General features: G+C 39.7%; 1 protein-coding gene across 13 annotated transcripts in view; it reads left to right on the plus strand.

Moving 5' to 3' along the window:
* The window catches only part of EPB41L3 (erythrocyte membrane protein band 4.1 like 3), a 97,187-nt gene extending 85,737 nt beyond the window's left edge, over positions 1–11,450 (plus strand). For 4 of the 13 annotated variants that reach the window (XM_085052594.1, XM_085052595.1, XM_085052596.1 and 1 more), the window contains 10 exons: positions 818–892; positions 1,330–1,431; positions 2,188–2,916; positions 3,426–3,548; positions 4,064–4,456; positions 5,502–5,633; positions 6,069–6,167; positions 7,131–7,211; positions 7,478–7,594; positions 8,828–11,450. In XM_085052594.1, coding sequence (XP_084908720.1) covers positions 818–892; positions 1,330–1,431; positions 2,188–2,916; positions 3,426–3,548; positions 4,064–4,456; positions 5,502–5,633; positions 6,069–6,167; positions 7,131–7,211; positions 7,478–7,588 — 1,845 coding nt within the window. In that variant the 3' untranslated portion in view covers positions 7,589–7,594; positions 8,828–11,450. The remainder of the gene's footprint in view (positions 1–817; positions 893–1,329; positions 1,432–2,187; positions 2,917–3,425; positions 3,549–4,063; positions 4,457–5,501; positions 5,634–6,068; positions 6,168–7,130; positions 7,212–7,477; positions 7,595–8,827) is intronic. The other 9 variants (XM_085052599.1, XM_085052601.1, XM_085052603.1 and 6 more) reach the window with 5 other exon arrangements.
* The last annotated feature ends 1,698 nt before the right edge of the window (positions 11,451–13,148 follow it).

Below are 13,148 nucleotides of genomic sequence, written 5' to 3' on the forward strand. Positions count from 1 at the left end.
AGCTCAGGCAGTTCCAAGGCCAGGTTATATCCACGTGGGAACACCTGGTTCCTCCCTCCTGGGCAGAGCATCTCACAATGGGATGAGATAAGTCCATCAGTCACACGGTGGGTCCCTGATGGCCCATTGCCTGTCATCGGGTGGGTCGTTAGCAAGTGATAATAGCTAACGGATGGCCCATTGCCTGTCATCCGGAGTGGGTCATTAGCAGCTGACAGCAGCTAACAGCCCACAGCTGGTGGTAATAGAATACTTAACTACATCTATATTGCAACCTACGACAGTCACACTACAGGATAATAGAGCAACAGTTAGCTTCCTGTGTAGGAAAAGTGCTCCTAAGACTTCTAATACTAGCAGGAAAAAAGGGAGAGCTGAAATCTTTGCTGAACACACCTGCCTGCTTCAGCAGAGAGGGTGCAAACTCAGGAGAGAGCCTTGTGCAGAGTGAAGGTGAAGGGGCCTGCTTTGGGCTATTGGTGGAAGCTGTGTAAGCTGGCATCAGTCACAGTTAATAATATGAAATGAGACAAACACAGTGCATCCACACCTGGGTGTTGCTCAATATAGTGGGTTTTGTGCTAAACTTGTGCATAGCATTTCTATACTCCTATCTGCTTTGCATTCACCATAGAGAGACACTGATTTCACTTCTTATTGGAAACCTCTATGCTGTAAAATGATTATCTTTAATTCTGTTTCCTGATTTTCCATGCGATTAATAACTTGTAGAGTAGAGAAATATGATAATCTACTGTAAAGTATAGTGGACTTTATACCCTCCATTTACTAAAATTATTTATTCCCCTGAAATTAGACCAAAGAAGAAACAGAAAAATCAGAAAAACTCATATTTTTGCAGAAGGGAGGTACTACATTCCTTGAAATGCAGGTAAAAACAAACAATACTTCACTGAAATGCAGTCAGAAAGGATAGCAATGATTTATTATTTTATTATCCTTTTTCCTTCCCAAGCCCTCCCTTTTTATACTTTATTATTATTATTATTATTATTATTATTATTATTATTATTTCATAAGTTTCAGACAGAGATATAATCTGGGGACCAAATTCTGAGGAATGGGTCCTCTCCAGAGCTTATGGCTTCCTAATGGAGAATGATTTCTCTGCTAGTTAGAAATCTACTTGCACGGTGCTGTTTGGATGTTGTTTGCAGTTTGCATGCATTTCCAGCATAAACCTCACTGAGAACGTTACGGTGAATGGGGCACTTCTGTCACAAGAATGAATTTCCTTTATATTGTCAAGTGAATTTAGAGTATGCTGAGTGATGGTGAACTTTATATTTTTATTGGTTTTTCTATTAGCCAAGTGTGATAGAGAAGAAGCTGCAGGAAGGAGAATCTGCTGGCACTTTGGTTACTTCTCATCAAATCATTATCCAGAAAAGTATCCCATCATCCCTAGAGGTTATTTTTAATTCATTCAATTTTAAGCTACATCATTTGCTTAGTTAAATACAGGAGTTATGGTCTTAGAGTCAAATAACTGGATGCTGATTGCATAGTCAAAGTAAATCACATAGCACATTTGCATGAGGAGGAAAAAAGATGCTGCAATTAAGTTCCATTCAGAATTTTTAGTAGCGTGCTTACTTTATACAGTTTGCTGTGTTTTGCTTCTGCATTTAAACAATCCTGAAGGGGGTTAATGTTCTAACGAAAACAAGGAAATTCAGTGCAGGCTACAGCTACATACAAACGCATACTATTCTAAAACATCATTAACAGCATGTTTGTAGCAACTGGGGTACAGTTGAATGGGCTTATTTGCCCTATTTTTGTAATTTGGTTTTGACTGTAGCTTTGAGAACTGCTGCAATATGTGATTTTTAACCCCAGGTTGATTCCAATCATCATTTTAAATTATGTGCTGACATGCTATTTCTGCCTCAGAAAAATACAAAAATAGTGTGGCAAAAGTAATTTTTTTGGGTCCACATTATATGGACCTCTGAAGAGAGAGAATATGCAAAGAAATCATATTTTGCCTAAGGTGATTCTGTTTATTTGCTTGATAACTGCTCTAAGAGGTACAATGCTAAAAGTTATTATATGCTTTCAGAAGAAGTAGCATGATTTCTTAAAAGCCTTCATACTTTAGTGCTCCTGAAGTACAGATAAACCTTCAGATATTCTAATTTAGCTTTTATATCTCAAATATAGGGCACTGAGGATTGGGTTATTATAGACAAAATACCCTCTGGGGTAGTTGATGGTGAATCGGAAAAAAATCTGACATACAAAGTAGTGACTGTGAGCAGTAAAACTGCCTTTCCACCTGAGATATTAAAATCCAGTACTGTTCTAATGCAGAGCTTTGAGGACTTGGAAAGTGAAATACAATCCAATGAGGAGAATAAGCAGAAAATGCTCACCCTAGGAAAGTCCTATGATACCGTATCTGGGAAAATTGTAACCATGACAAGTAAAGCTAAAGAGGGTGAGAAAGCAGTACAGCCTTCAGTAGAAATGTTGCAAAAAGTGGAAAGGGAAGTGCAAGAATCTGTGAAAATCGTTCCAATAGTGACCAAGTATGAAATCCTCAAGCCTGTCACTGATGAGAAAGCCAGGCGGGGATCCGACATGCAGAGCACGAAAAGAAAGCTGTCTGACTCTCTGACACCCATAAAGGAAGCAGAATCTCAGTTGCAAAGTCCTGAAGAGGAGAGTTTGAAAAAGACGCTAAGGATCGACCAGGATTTGCAGTTGCTTGGTACACTGGAAAGCTTACAGCTTGGCAAAGCAGAAAAGCATCCTGGAGGTGAAGCTGTAAAAACAAGGGCATTTGCCCGGACAGATAAGAGCCTGTCTGAGTGGAGATATTCCAGAGAACAGCCATTTACCATTGCTACTGCTCACTATGTTACTGAGTCGTCTGCATCAAAAGTAGTGGTAACAAGTGGCCTTGACTTCATGCCACGATTTAAAGATAAAAGCATGACTTCTTTTAGGCAATCCCCTCACACCACCCTACCTTTCAGTTCTCTTGCTGCCTGGCTTTATGTTGACAGCAGCCAACCCAGCTTATTTTTTTTCTCTCATACTTTGAATCCGTCTCACAGTCGGAAGCAGACATTATATAAGGCTTTCAACCTTTCTGGTTTATGTACTGAAATTTAGTATTGCTGCTGTGCCTTGTCTATAAAAGGAAAAAAAAGGTTTGCTTGAACCAGCAAAACGCCAATGCTAACAACTACGCTTTGTAACTACTGCTTACTACCACCATTGTGAATTTGCTCTGATTTATTTTCCCATTCTTTTCCTGTTTCCAAGCTCTCCGTGCCCCTGCAACCTTCTCTCCTTTTCCTCCGTCTCCGCCTCTGGTTTTGGCAATTAATATGTCTGTGCATATGGGTCTGCCTTTTCTCTGTGTATGACTCTACATTTCTTTGTCTATTTAGACTAAACAGTCCACCAGTGAAAAAACCTTGGACGGTTCAGATATCTTCACTTTAATAGAGTCCGCCAGAAAACCGACTGAGTTCATAGGAGGGGTTACTTCTACTTCCCATAGCTGGGCTCAGGTGGCTGCTTGATTCCCACCATCGATGTCATAACCACACACCAATTACTTTTGCTTTTTTGTTTTGCGTTTTTTTGCACAATTTGGAACTGTATAACTAATGCATGTATTCATATGTGTTTTCCTTTGTTACAATGGACCACAACAGAAACTTCACCAAAAAGAAAAAGAAAAAAACAACAACCAGGTTTTCTCTCATTTCATTTTATTTTGGTCATTTTGCAGGGGGCTGTATTTTGCCTTTATAAAACTCACACAAGAATACCAATGAGAAGAATACTGACACTGAAATTTCTTTTCACTTTTAAAAGATTTTTTTCTTGCTTTCTTTTCCTTTTCTACTATACTGATAACATCCTGAGAACAAAAATCCATGCAATGTGAGAGAAATAACTTGGCAAAATACAATGCCTTTTTTTTTTTTTAATTTATGTTCACAGTACATTAAGCTGAGCAGCTACTGAAAATAACATTGTCTGCTTCTGATGCTGAGGGTTTTTTCCTCCTTCCCTGCAGAGAATAGACACGACGACGTCTCAGGAGATAACTTCCAGTGACATGAAGCAAGCAGTCCAGCCGGATCAGGATACAGTGCAGAAGGTTGTACAGGAGACTGTAGTTGTCAAGGAGAGACATGGGATGGAGGTGCATGCAGGCGGGGATCCTGCTAAAGTGGCCGGACTTGCGCTGGATGCCCAGGCTGAGGCAGCGTCGGCGGTGGCTGCTGGCGTGAAAGGGAAGGAGGGCTCTGCTGGGACTGAGGGGGCGAAGGAGGAAAAAAGGGAGGAGGCTGGGAAAGCCCTAACCAAACAGGAAGGAGTCGCTGCCGCTGCTTCGCGTGAGCAGGCGGAGGAGCACAGAACAACAGTCCAACTTTCAGAGTCTTTGGAAAGAAAACCTCATTTTGAGGTAACTTGTTGTTAAATTGGTCATTTCCGTGCTGAATTGTGATTGTAGGCAATAGTGGATTAAGTTAATTCCTGTCACTGAAAGTAAAGTGTCCCCAGCTTGTATGATTGCCCTTTTACAGCAGGCAGCTTTTTTCTCCTCTTATTTCCTCCTTGCATGTCACCTGCAAGGCTTGCTGCTGGTTTCCATCATTAGCAAAATGCCATGCATGTTTTACTTGAAAGTGCTTTTCATGCTACAGAGAAATACCAAATTTCATGGCATTTTATCTAACAGATAACAAAATCAGCTGGCATTCTGTTTGGGAAAGTCCATCGAGGTTGGCAAAGTTCACATGTCCTCAAAGACAGGAAAGAGATTGTTTTTTTCCATGCTTGGTGCAATTATAAATAAGTATACTGTGTGTTAAACAGACCAGGTTCCTTATCTTAGCCTCTTAGCAGAATTTCAAGAGCTGTTTTACAAAGGGATTTTTTCCAAGAACTGAACAGAAGACTGATCTGGACAGGATTTTTTCCCTTGTCATTTTAAGAAAATGTAGAATTGGAAATTCTCAGAACAGTTGAGGCTGGAAGGGCCCTCTGGAGGTTGTCTGCACCAACCCCCTGCTCAGGCAGGGACATCCAGAGTGAGCTGCTGCTCAGGACCACGGCCAGAGAGCTTCTTCCATGTATCTTCAAGGAAGGATACTCCACAATCTCCCTGGGCAGCCTGTGCCAGTGTTCAGTCACTCTCACAGTGAAAAGGTGTTTCCTGATGTTCAAAGGGAACCTCCTGTTTTTCAAATTGTGACCATTGCTACTCTTGTAATGTTTAGAATATATTGGACTTTGTTTTCATAAAATCCTCTGAAGTGCTAAAAGTCGCCAGCATTATATACATGAATGTACCACTGTAATGAAGCAAATTCTCTCTTTTTTTTTGTTAAATGCAGAGCACTTTTTTGTTGTTCTTTCTTTTACCCAAGCAAAAAAAAAAAGAAGAAAGTTCTGAGAAATCCATAAGCTTCGCTAAATGTTCCAATCCCTTCTTTTTGTTCACGCAGTCACCAGTTGTGAAGACTGAGACCATCAGTTTCAGCAGTGTTCCTGCTGGTGGGGAAACCCTTGAAATTTCAACAAAGGAAGTGCCAGTAGTCCATACAGAAACAAAAACCATTACATATGAGTCTTCTCAGGTAAGAAATTCTGCAAAGACATGGTCTAATTTAATGTGCCCTTAAGGAACCCATTTCTTCACCCATCTTTAGGAGTATGCTTTAGTGCAAACTTTTCTAAGTTGTTCAAGAATTAAATATTAGCATGAGGAAGATACATGGAAGAATAACTTACCTGAGGGTGACTCATGTCCTGGTGTAGGGCCTTTTGAAAACAGTGATGAAACTACAGATTTAAGAGCCACAGCTTCTCATCTGTCCTTCCAGAGGCAAAGGAGAGCCTCCAGATGCACAGAGAAATACTGACACATGGTCACCTTAATAGCAGTTTACCCCTATCATTAGATACTCATTTTATGAAGAACTGTAGAAATAGGGAAGTTTAACAATCCAGTTCTTGCCTCCCTGTGGTCAGGAGTATTTTTTCAGTGACTGGTTTTCTGTTCTGGTTTCTAGGTGGATTGCGGTGCTGATTCTGAACCAGGTGTATTGATGAGTGCACAAACTATCACATCTGAAACCACCAGCACTACGACTACTACACATATCACCAAAGTGAGTCCTCAGGAAACAGGGAGATCCTTTTTCACCAGGGTGTATGCTATCTTAGCTTTGGCTCTATGATTTATTTCAAAATGGTGACACATTCTGATATTCTCTATAAAAATCTTGTAAATTTACCATAAATTATTGTCTTTATTCACCTGTCTTTGGCTATGCTGAGTTGATTAAGGCATCATCCAACGACTTGACAAGGGTCCTAAACCCTTAGGGTATGTCTATGCAAGCACAAAACCTTGCTGTACAGAGACACTTGATTTAGCTGCAAATGCTACCTGGAACTGGAAACAGTATAACCACACTGGCATCATACAGTGGCCTGGTAGCAATATTGAGGCTCCATTGCCATGACTATGCCTTTCAGCTCTGAGCTATTAGCCCTGCATGGTGTTGAAAGCACACAGTAAATCTGTATCTTGCAGCTGTAATAGGACATTCAGTCAGTTCAGACACCTTGGCTGTGTTTCTGAGTGGTACCCTGAGGAAATTACCCACAGCCAGACCAAAAACTCATATCTGCACAGACAAATTATGTTGTGTCTTCCAGGTTCCAAGGTAGCATTTAAATAACAGCTCCTCCCTAAGCAGAGACCCTCTTAGAGCTGTGACAGTTCTACCAATATTCACCAAGAACAGGATTTCATCTTTCAGCAGTGAAGTTCACCCATTAGTAGATGAGCTATACAAAGGCCATACTGCCCTGTACACTGCTCTGAAGCAAGCACTTGGACTCAAATAGGTCTGAATATGGGCTGTCTGTATTCCCATTCTGTTGTTCATGGGGCAAATTTGACATTTTTGACATACAAACATCTCTCTTGATACATGTGCAGATTAACTAGAATCATAAAGTTACCTGTGTTTGGTCTGGTCACGAGAGGGTTCCTGCACTGTTCATTCCAGGGATGAGTAGCAGCACTCTAAAGTTACTGACATGAATTTTTCCCTCCCATCTAGACTGTGAAAGGAGGCATCTCAGAGACAAGAATTGAAAAGCGAATAGTCATCACAGGAGATGCAGATATTGATCATGATCAGGTAAAATCTACAAACTGCTAAAAACGCTACCCTGAAGACTGCCAAAGAGAACAATTCTAAACATTGCTTTGACAGATATTTTTCATACTGGCATGCCTTAAATTAAGCTGGAATAGTAGTTAAATCAGTGATGGTATATTTCATATTTTAATCATTTTCCTCATTTATAAATTGTGTAATATGTCATGAATCTCTCCACCTCACTACTGATCATGCATGTTCCACCTCCTTTTTGTTTTTGCCCTTCTGTGGTTTCCTTGGGATAGGCGCTGGCTCAGGCAATTAAAGAAGCCAAAGAGCAGCACCCTGACATGTCAGTGACCAAAGTAGTGGTACATAAAGAGACAGAAATCACACCAGAAGATGGGGAGGATTGACCACAGGTAAGAGGACCAGATGATTTTCCTAGGCATTTATTGGACTGGCATGTTGCAGATGTTGTTTTCCTACCATATTTCACCTTTAACTCTTCACTTGCTCTCACTGGCATTTTCAAGTTGCTGGTTATCATTCTGATATTTGAAAGTAAACCACATTCGGCTCTAGACATCTGTCTTCATTAAACAGTGCCAGCTGGTGAAAGAGAAACTACTCATTTGCTTTTGTTTGCTCTCTGAAAAGTCCTCATTGTCCATGCTTTGTTATGGTCTAATTTTCTACTTCTGAAGTCATAAAAAAACTGTTGTCTGCTTTTGTGTCATTTAAGAACAAAAATAATTTGTTCTTAAAGGTGTGCATTTTGGGTTAAAAATGCCAAGGGAAAAACCTACAGCTGCTTTTTAAATGTCCTGTGCAGATATGTTACAAGTTATGCTTTAATTCCCAACTTGCAAAGATATGGTCCAACTCGCTTTTAAACGCAGTGAAATAGTTTGTCGGTATTTGGGTGTCTTGGCTTTCTTGTATTTGAAAGAACATTTTGTGTTTTAAAGCAGCATTGTTTATCAGGATGAGATGATAATGCAGCTTTCCTCGCTTTGAGCTTTTTCTCAGTAAAGGCATGCTCTCCAATAGTGGCTGGCTAAACAGACATCTTAATATTCCTATATTTATTCTGTGTGCAGAAACATGTCATGCATACTAACCTGCTATGCGAAAGCTCTTAATGCCAGCACCATTGCACAAATTGCTTTGAATGCTGTATGCAGAAGGGGAAGAAAAGGCTGCTTGTCAGATTTGTTGAATCGATAGCAGCATTTTATTCTTAAAACAATATGTATTCCCTAGCACTTGGTGTAAGTAACAGAGTATAATGCACAGCACCTTTTGAAGCTCTTTGGCTCTCCTGCTTTTGGATATACAGACCCTAAAGAAAACTGAATTTCAGTGTCAGTTATTTATTTGGAAGATGGAACCAGTCACTAAGGAGTGAGTAGCTGTGATTCTTGTGGTATTATGCTAATTGTTTCAGAGACAGCTCAATGTGGCTTGCTTAAAAGTCTATTGATGTCACTAATTCTTCCATTGGCATCAGTGGACTTTGGATTTGGTCCAAGTTGCTTATACTGGGATGATGCCATTTTCAAATAGCTTTTCCTATAACGAACAAATTGACAAAATCTCTTTTGCAAGAGAGTAGTTGCTTTGAATAATTAACTCAGTTCTCTTCTCTGCAGGAATAACCTAGAATGCATATGAATCCAGACATGCATACCAGTAGGAATACGAGAGCCTATACGGAGTCTCAGTTCCAACCTGACTGACTTGTATCTGTCTATGGAAAATTTCAGTACAGAAGAATTGATCTTGACCGTTAATAAAGAAACTGGCAGAGATACCTTCCCATAGAAAGCAATCTGAATCAGCAGCAGTTAAACAATATTGCATGAAGCAACAATAAAATTACAGAAAAGCAGCATTTTTAATTTTCTTAAAATGTCTAAGTTTTCAGCTTTACCTGCACGTTCATAAACAATATAAACAGTGATCTCATGTAACACATAAACAGTTCATGCCTTTCACAGTTTCTGAAAGTCTAAACAAATTAAAATTTGTTAGGTGGCAAGCCTTTTGTTTACGGATATTGTAAATGAAGATTACCCCCAAAATGCTAGAAGCTGTATAGGTACTGTGTATAATGTTTTACCACACATTAGATGTGCCAATAACACAGTTTATTCAGTAAACAACTTGAATCTTATATTTGTTTTATCTGGTTTTATTACTGCCCAATAAATGATGATGAATCTTTACTCTTATCAAAACATTTAAATGCTTACAAAGTGTGCTTTGTATACCTGACTGAATACCTTATGAGGTAGTAATGGTTTTAGTATATTAACTTTAATGATTTTTGTCAGCATTGTTCAGAGTCAGCTTCCAGTCACCCTTCACAGATTCACAAACCTTGTAAATTATATGTAGTTATTTCAGAGAAAAGAAAAAAATCTGTATTTTACTTAGTTTGCAGCTTTAGAAAATTATTAATCTGAAATAACCGTGATGGTTTTCTATTGATTTCCCTTTTGTTCTCAGAGGAAAAAAAAATCTGTTTGAGAATCTGGTCAGCATTTACTATCTAGTTCTGAGTCAAGCCTTAACCTGTACAGAACGTCCACTGAAAACTCGTTAGTGTCCAGCTCTAATACCCACGGAAGGGATAGCGTCCATTACACTGTCAGCTGCATCACAACACATGGTGAATGTATGTTTCTGCATAGTGAAATAAAAGTGGTAAATGCATCCGAAATTGTATTGTTCTGTGTCTAAAAGCACCTAGTGGATTTTAACATTCAAAACATCAAAATGCTATGTTTGTAAGACACCACAGGTTTTACCCATGTGCACAGTAGATGTGTTTTGTCTTCAGCGGCTCACACTGCACTGTGCAGACAGTGAGAGTTATTGGAGAATCCAAAGGGATGACAGTGTTCACCTTTGGATGTATGATGTTTGCAAAGGAAAAGAATTGTTTGGTTCCTTCTGTTTTCTCTGGTTGTGTAACATTTCACCGAAGCTAAATGAAGAATTTTGTCATTGCTTAGAAAGTAAAGGCCAGTAGCGCTTGATCCAGATCCACTCTCTTTTTGTGTTTTTGCTCTGAAACATGGATAAAATTCTCTTTAAAGCAGTATTACTTATTGGTTCTTTTTTTTTTTTTTTTGCTCCTTTGCCACATCTCACTGACACTCCCCTGGCAGTTTAAGAGAAACTAGTAACAATTAGTTCACCCTTCAATCTGTATTTCCTTGCAGGATTGAAAGACAATGGGTACAAGCAGACTTTTCAGGACATAAAGGGCCAAATTTGCCCTTCATTGTTTACACGGGGCTCCCTCCCATTGAAGTCAATGGATTTGCCTTCAGTGGAGAGCAGGATTTGACCCAGTGACTTGTTAATAAATGTTTATTTTCATAATTTAGAAAGAAAAATAGTATATATAGAGAGAATAACCTGTAGATAATAATTAAAAGTAATATCCCAAGGCTTTTAAAGCTTTGCCCTTAGTCTCCAAAACATCTCCCTTCCACCAGCCATTCTTCATGCCTTTAAATCCAGAGTGCTAATGATGTAATCCCTCCCCACACCACCATTATTGTTACCTCTCGCCTAATGACCGACTCAAAGCTGATGGTCTGTTGTGATCTCTGATGGCCCTCTCCCCCTCCTCTTCCTCCTCCTCCTCTTCCTCCTCCTCCTCATCCAAGACCATCTCTGTTCTCATCCCCCTGAGGGACAATAGGCTCAGTTCTCTGGTGCTGCTGGTGCCCAGCAGCAGCCAGCGGTGGAGGATGTCCTCACCCTGTCTGGCCGATGGCACACCAGGTCCTCACTACTGCATCAGGAGTTTAAAAATAGACTCTGAAGCCATATTGTTCCTCCCTCAGGTGCCCCTCATGTTGTCAGCTAAGAAACAGCATTGTATTACCTCAGAGAGACACGAGGCGATTGCACTGCCTTCTCTCCAGAGTTAGCATTATATTTTAGCATGGCTTGAGGAGATTGTACTCTGGTGATCCTGCACAGTATGTATGCTGTCTAAAGATATTGTATTGTAAGAAGTTAGGCTCCTTGGAAAGGACACTCACCACTAAGATACGGCCTAAGCGCATATAAACTATGAGGAGATGAGAGTGGACAGGCAAGGACATCTCAGTGCCACTGTTGGCAGTAGACCCTTGTTTGGGGGATGGTTCCTGGAAGTGATAGCTTTGGTTTTTGTTAGAAACTGTTTCTTGGGTTGTCTGCCTAATGCTGTGCCACATGAAATAAAGAGCACCTGCCTGTTTCTACCAACTATCTTTTGTCTCCGTCTCTTCTCATTTATTGTTGGCCTTTGTCTGGCTTCTCAACATAAACCAGCCTAGAAAATAAACCACCAGATAGTATATTACTTGAAGACAGCATTGCAAACACAGACACCAGCACAGGAGACAGCCTCACTTGCTACAGCTGGAATCACAGCTTCAATCCTGAGAGAACTGGCTGCTCTGAACCATTTTGGTAAGGGCTTTGCACACCAGGCAAGAATGGGCATAGCAAGTGCTCACAGCAATTGTGACCATTACACATACAGAAAGAGTGAATACATCACGCTGACATTTTTTAAAGCAGCTTGGGATCCATTAACATTTATTCCCCTGAAGTTTTTAAAGGCTGTCGCATCACAAATGGCAAGAAATGGTGTTTCTGTGCTCAAGCAAATATAAAAATAAAAAATAATGAACTTCTAAATCCATACACTAGATCAAAGCAAGGGTTTAGCAGCTTAGCCTTAATTCTTCCTAGAGCAGATTTAGGCAGCTAGTGAGATGATGTGTTTCATCTGTACAACGATTTGAATCTGCTAAAATAGTAGTTCCTCATAAATAGTTCTTCATGGTATATAAATTGGACTTTGAGTCCAGGCTTCAGTTTGGCAATCACACTGGCAAGTCTTGCTGCAGTTTTCTTGCCTTACACCAAAATAGTTCTGTCAGCTAAGATCAGAAAGCCCATTTACAAGCTTCACCTTTATATCTTCCCTCTTCACAGGTAATAAGGATGAGATAAAGGAATGCATTTCCCTTTTTTATACCAGAACAATAACGGAACTAGGAATCAAATAATTATTTTTAATAATTTTTCCTAGTTACCAAAAGTTTTGATGTGCCTGTATGTGGCTAGCACAGGTCTCTCTCGTAAGAACATTTTGCTGTGTTTTATAAACAAAGATAAAGTTTGGATGTTTTTGCAAACAAGGTCTAGAGATTTGGGTAGTTCAGGCCTGGCCAATTAGGCCTAGGGGGAGGTTTTTGATTGACCAATCCGGGTGACCTGTGAAAAGTCTGTATATATGGAAATCAAAATAATAAATTTCTCTTTTCTTGCCTGAGAACCTGGGTTTCTAATTCTCTGCTAGTGGGTCAACAGCAACACCTGTAGCATTGCTGAGATCTCCTGCAGTCCTATATAGATCCCGAGGTACAGTGGTGGTTTGACGTACTATGGGTGGACCAGTGGATGGTTATGAAGAACACTAATTGCATTGCTTATGTTATTTTTAAAGAAAGAAAATTAGGCACTTTTTTTAAAATCTATGGATTCCAAAGGCTATATCAGGCTTAGGCTGCAAATAGTGGTTTGCTGTGTCTTTTGTCACTAATGTTGAGCCATATCAGCAAAGAGTCTATCCGTGGTTGCTCCAATCCCTCAGAGCAACACAAAATACCAGCCTTCCTAATAAAAGCTCAGTCATACTTAAAAAGACTATTATTACTTATGCATCTTTTAGTTCCATCTCAAGGATTTACATATAAATAAACAATGGGGCATATTGTTAGTTTTTATATAAAAATATTTTCCACAAGTTTCTGTATTCACTAAGTGTAACCAGATTATTCCATTATCCTGGAATACTGTTAGCTCCTGTTCAGAGCTAACAATACAGCTCCTGTACATTACTTTGATTTATGCCATTTGTTTCTACCTCCACCCTTTTTTCTGACTCCTATTAAG

This window comes from Lichenostomus cassidix, chromosome 2 (assembly GCF_008360975.1).
Source record: "Lichenostomus cassidix isolate B80296 chromosome 2, HeHo_3.0, whole genome shotgun sequence".
In the NCBI taxonomy this organism is placed as follows: Eukaryota; Metazoa; Chordata; class Aves; order Passeriformes; family Meliphagidae; genus Lichenostomus; species Lichenostomus cassidix.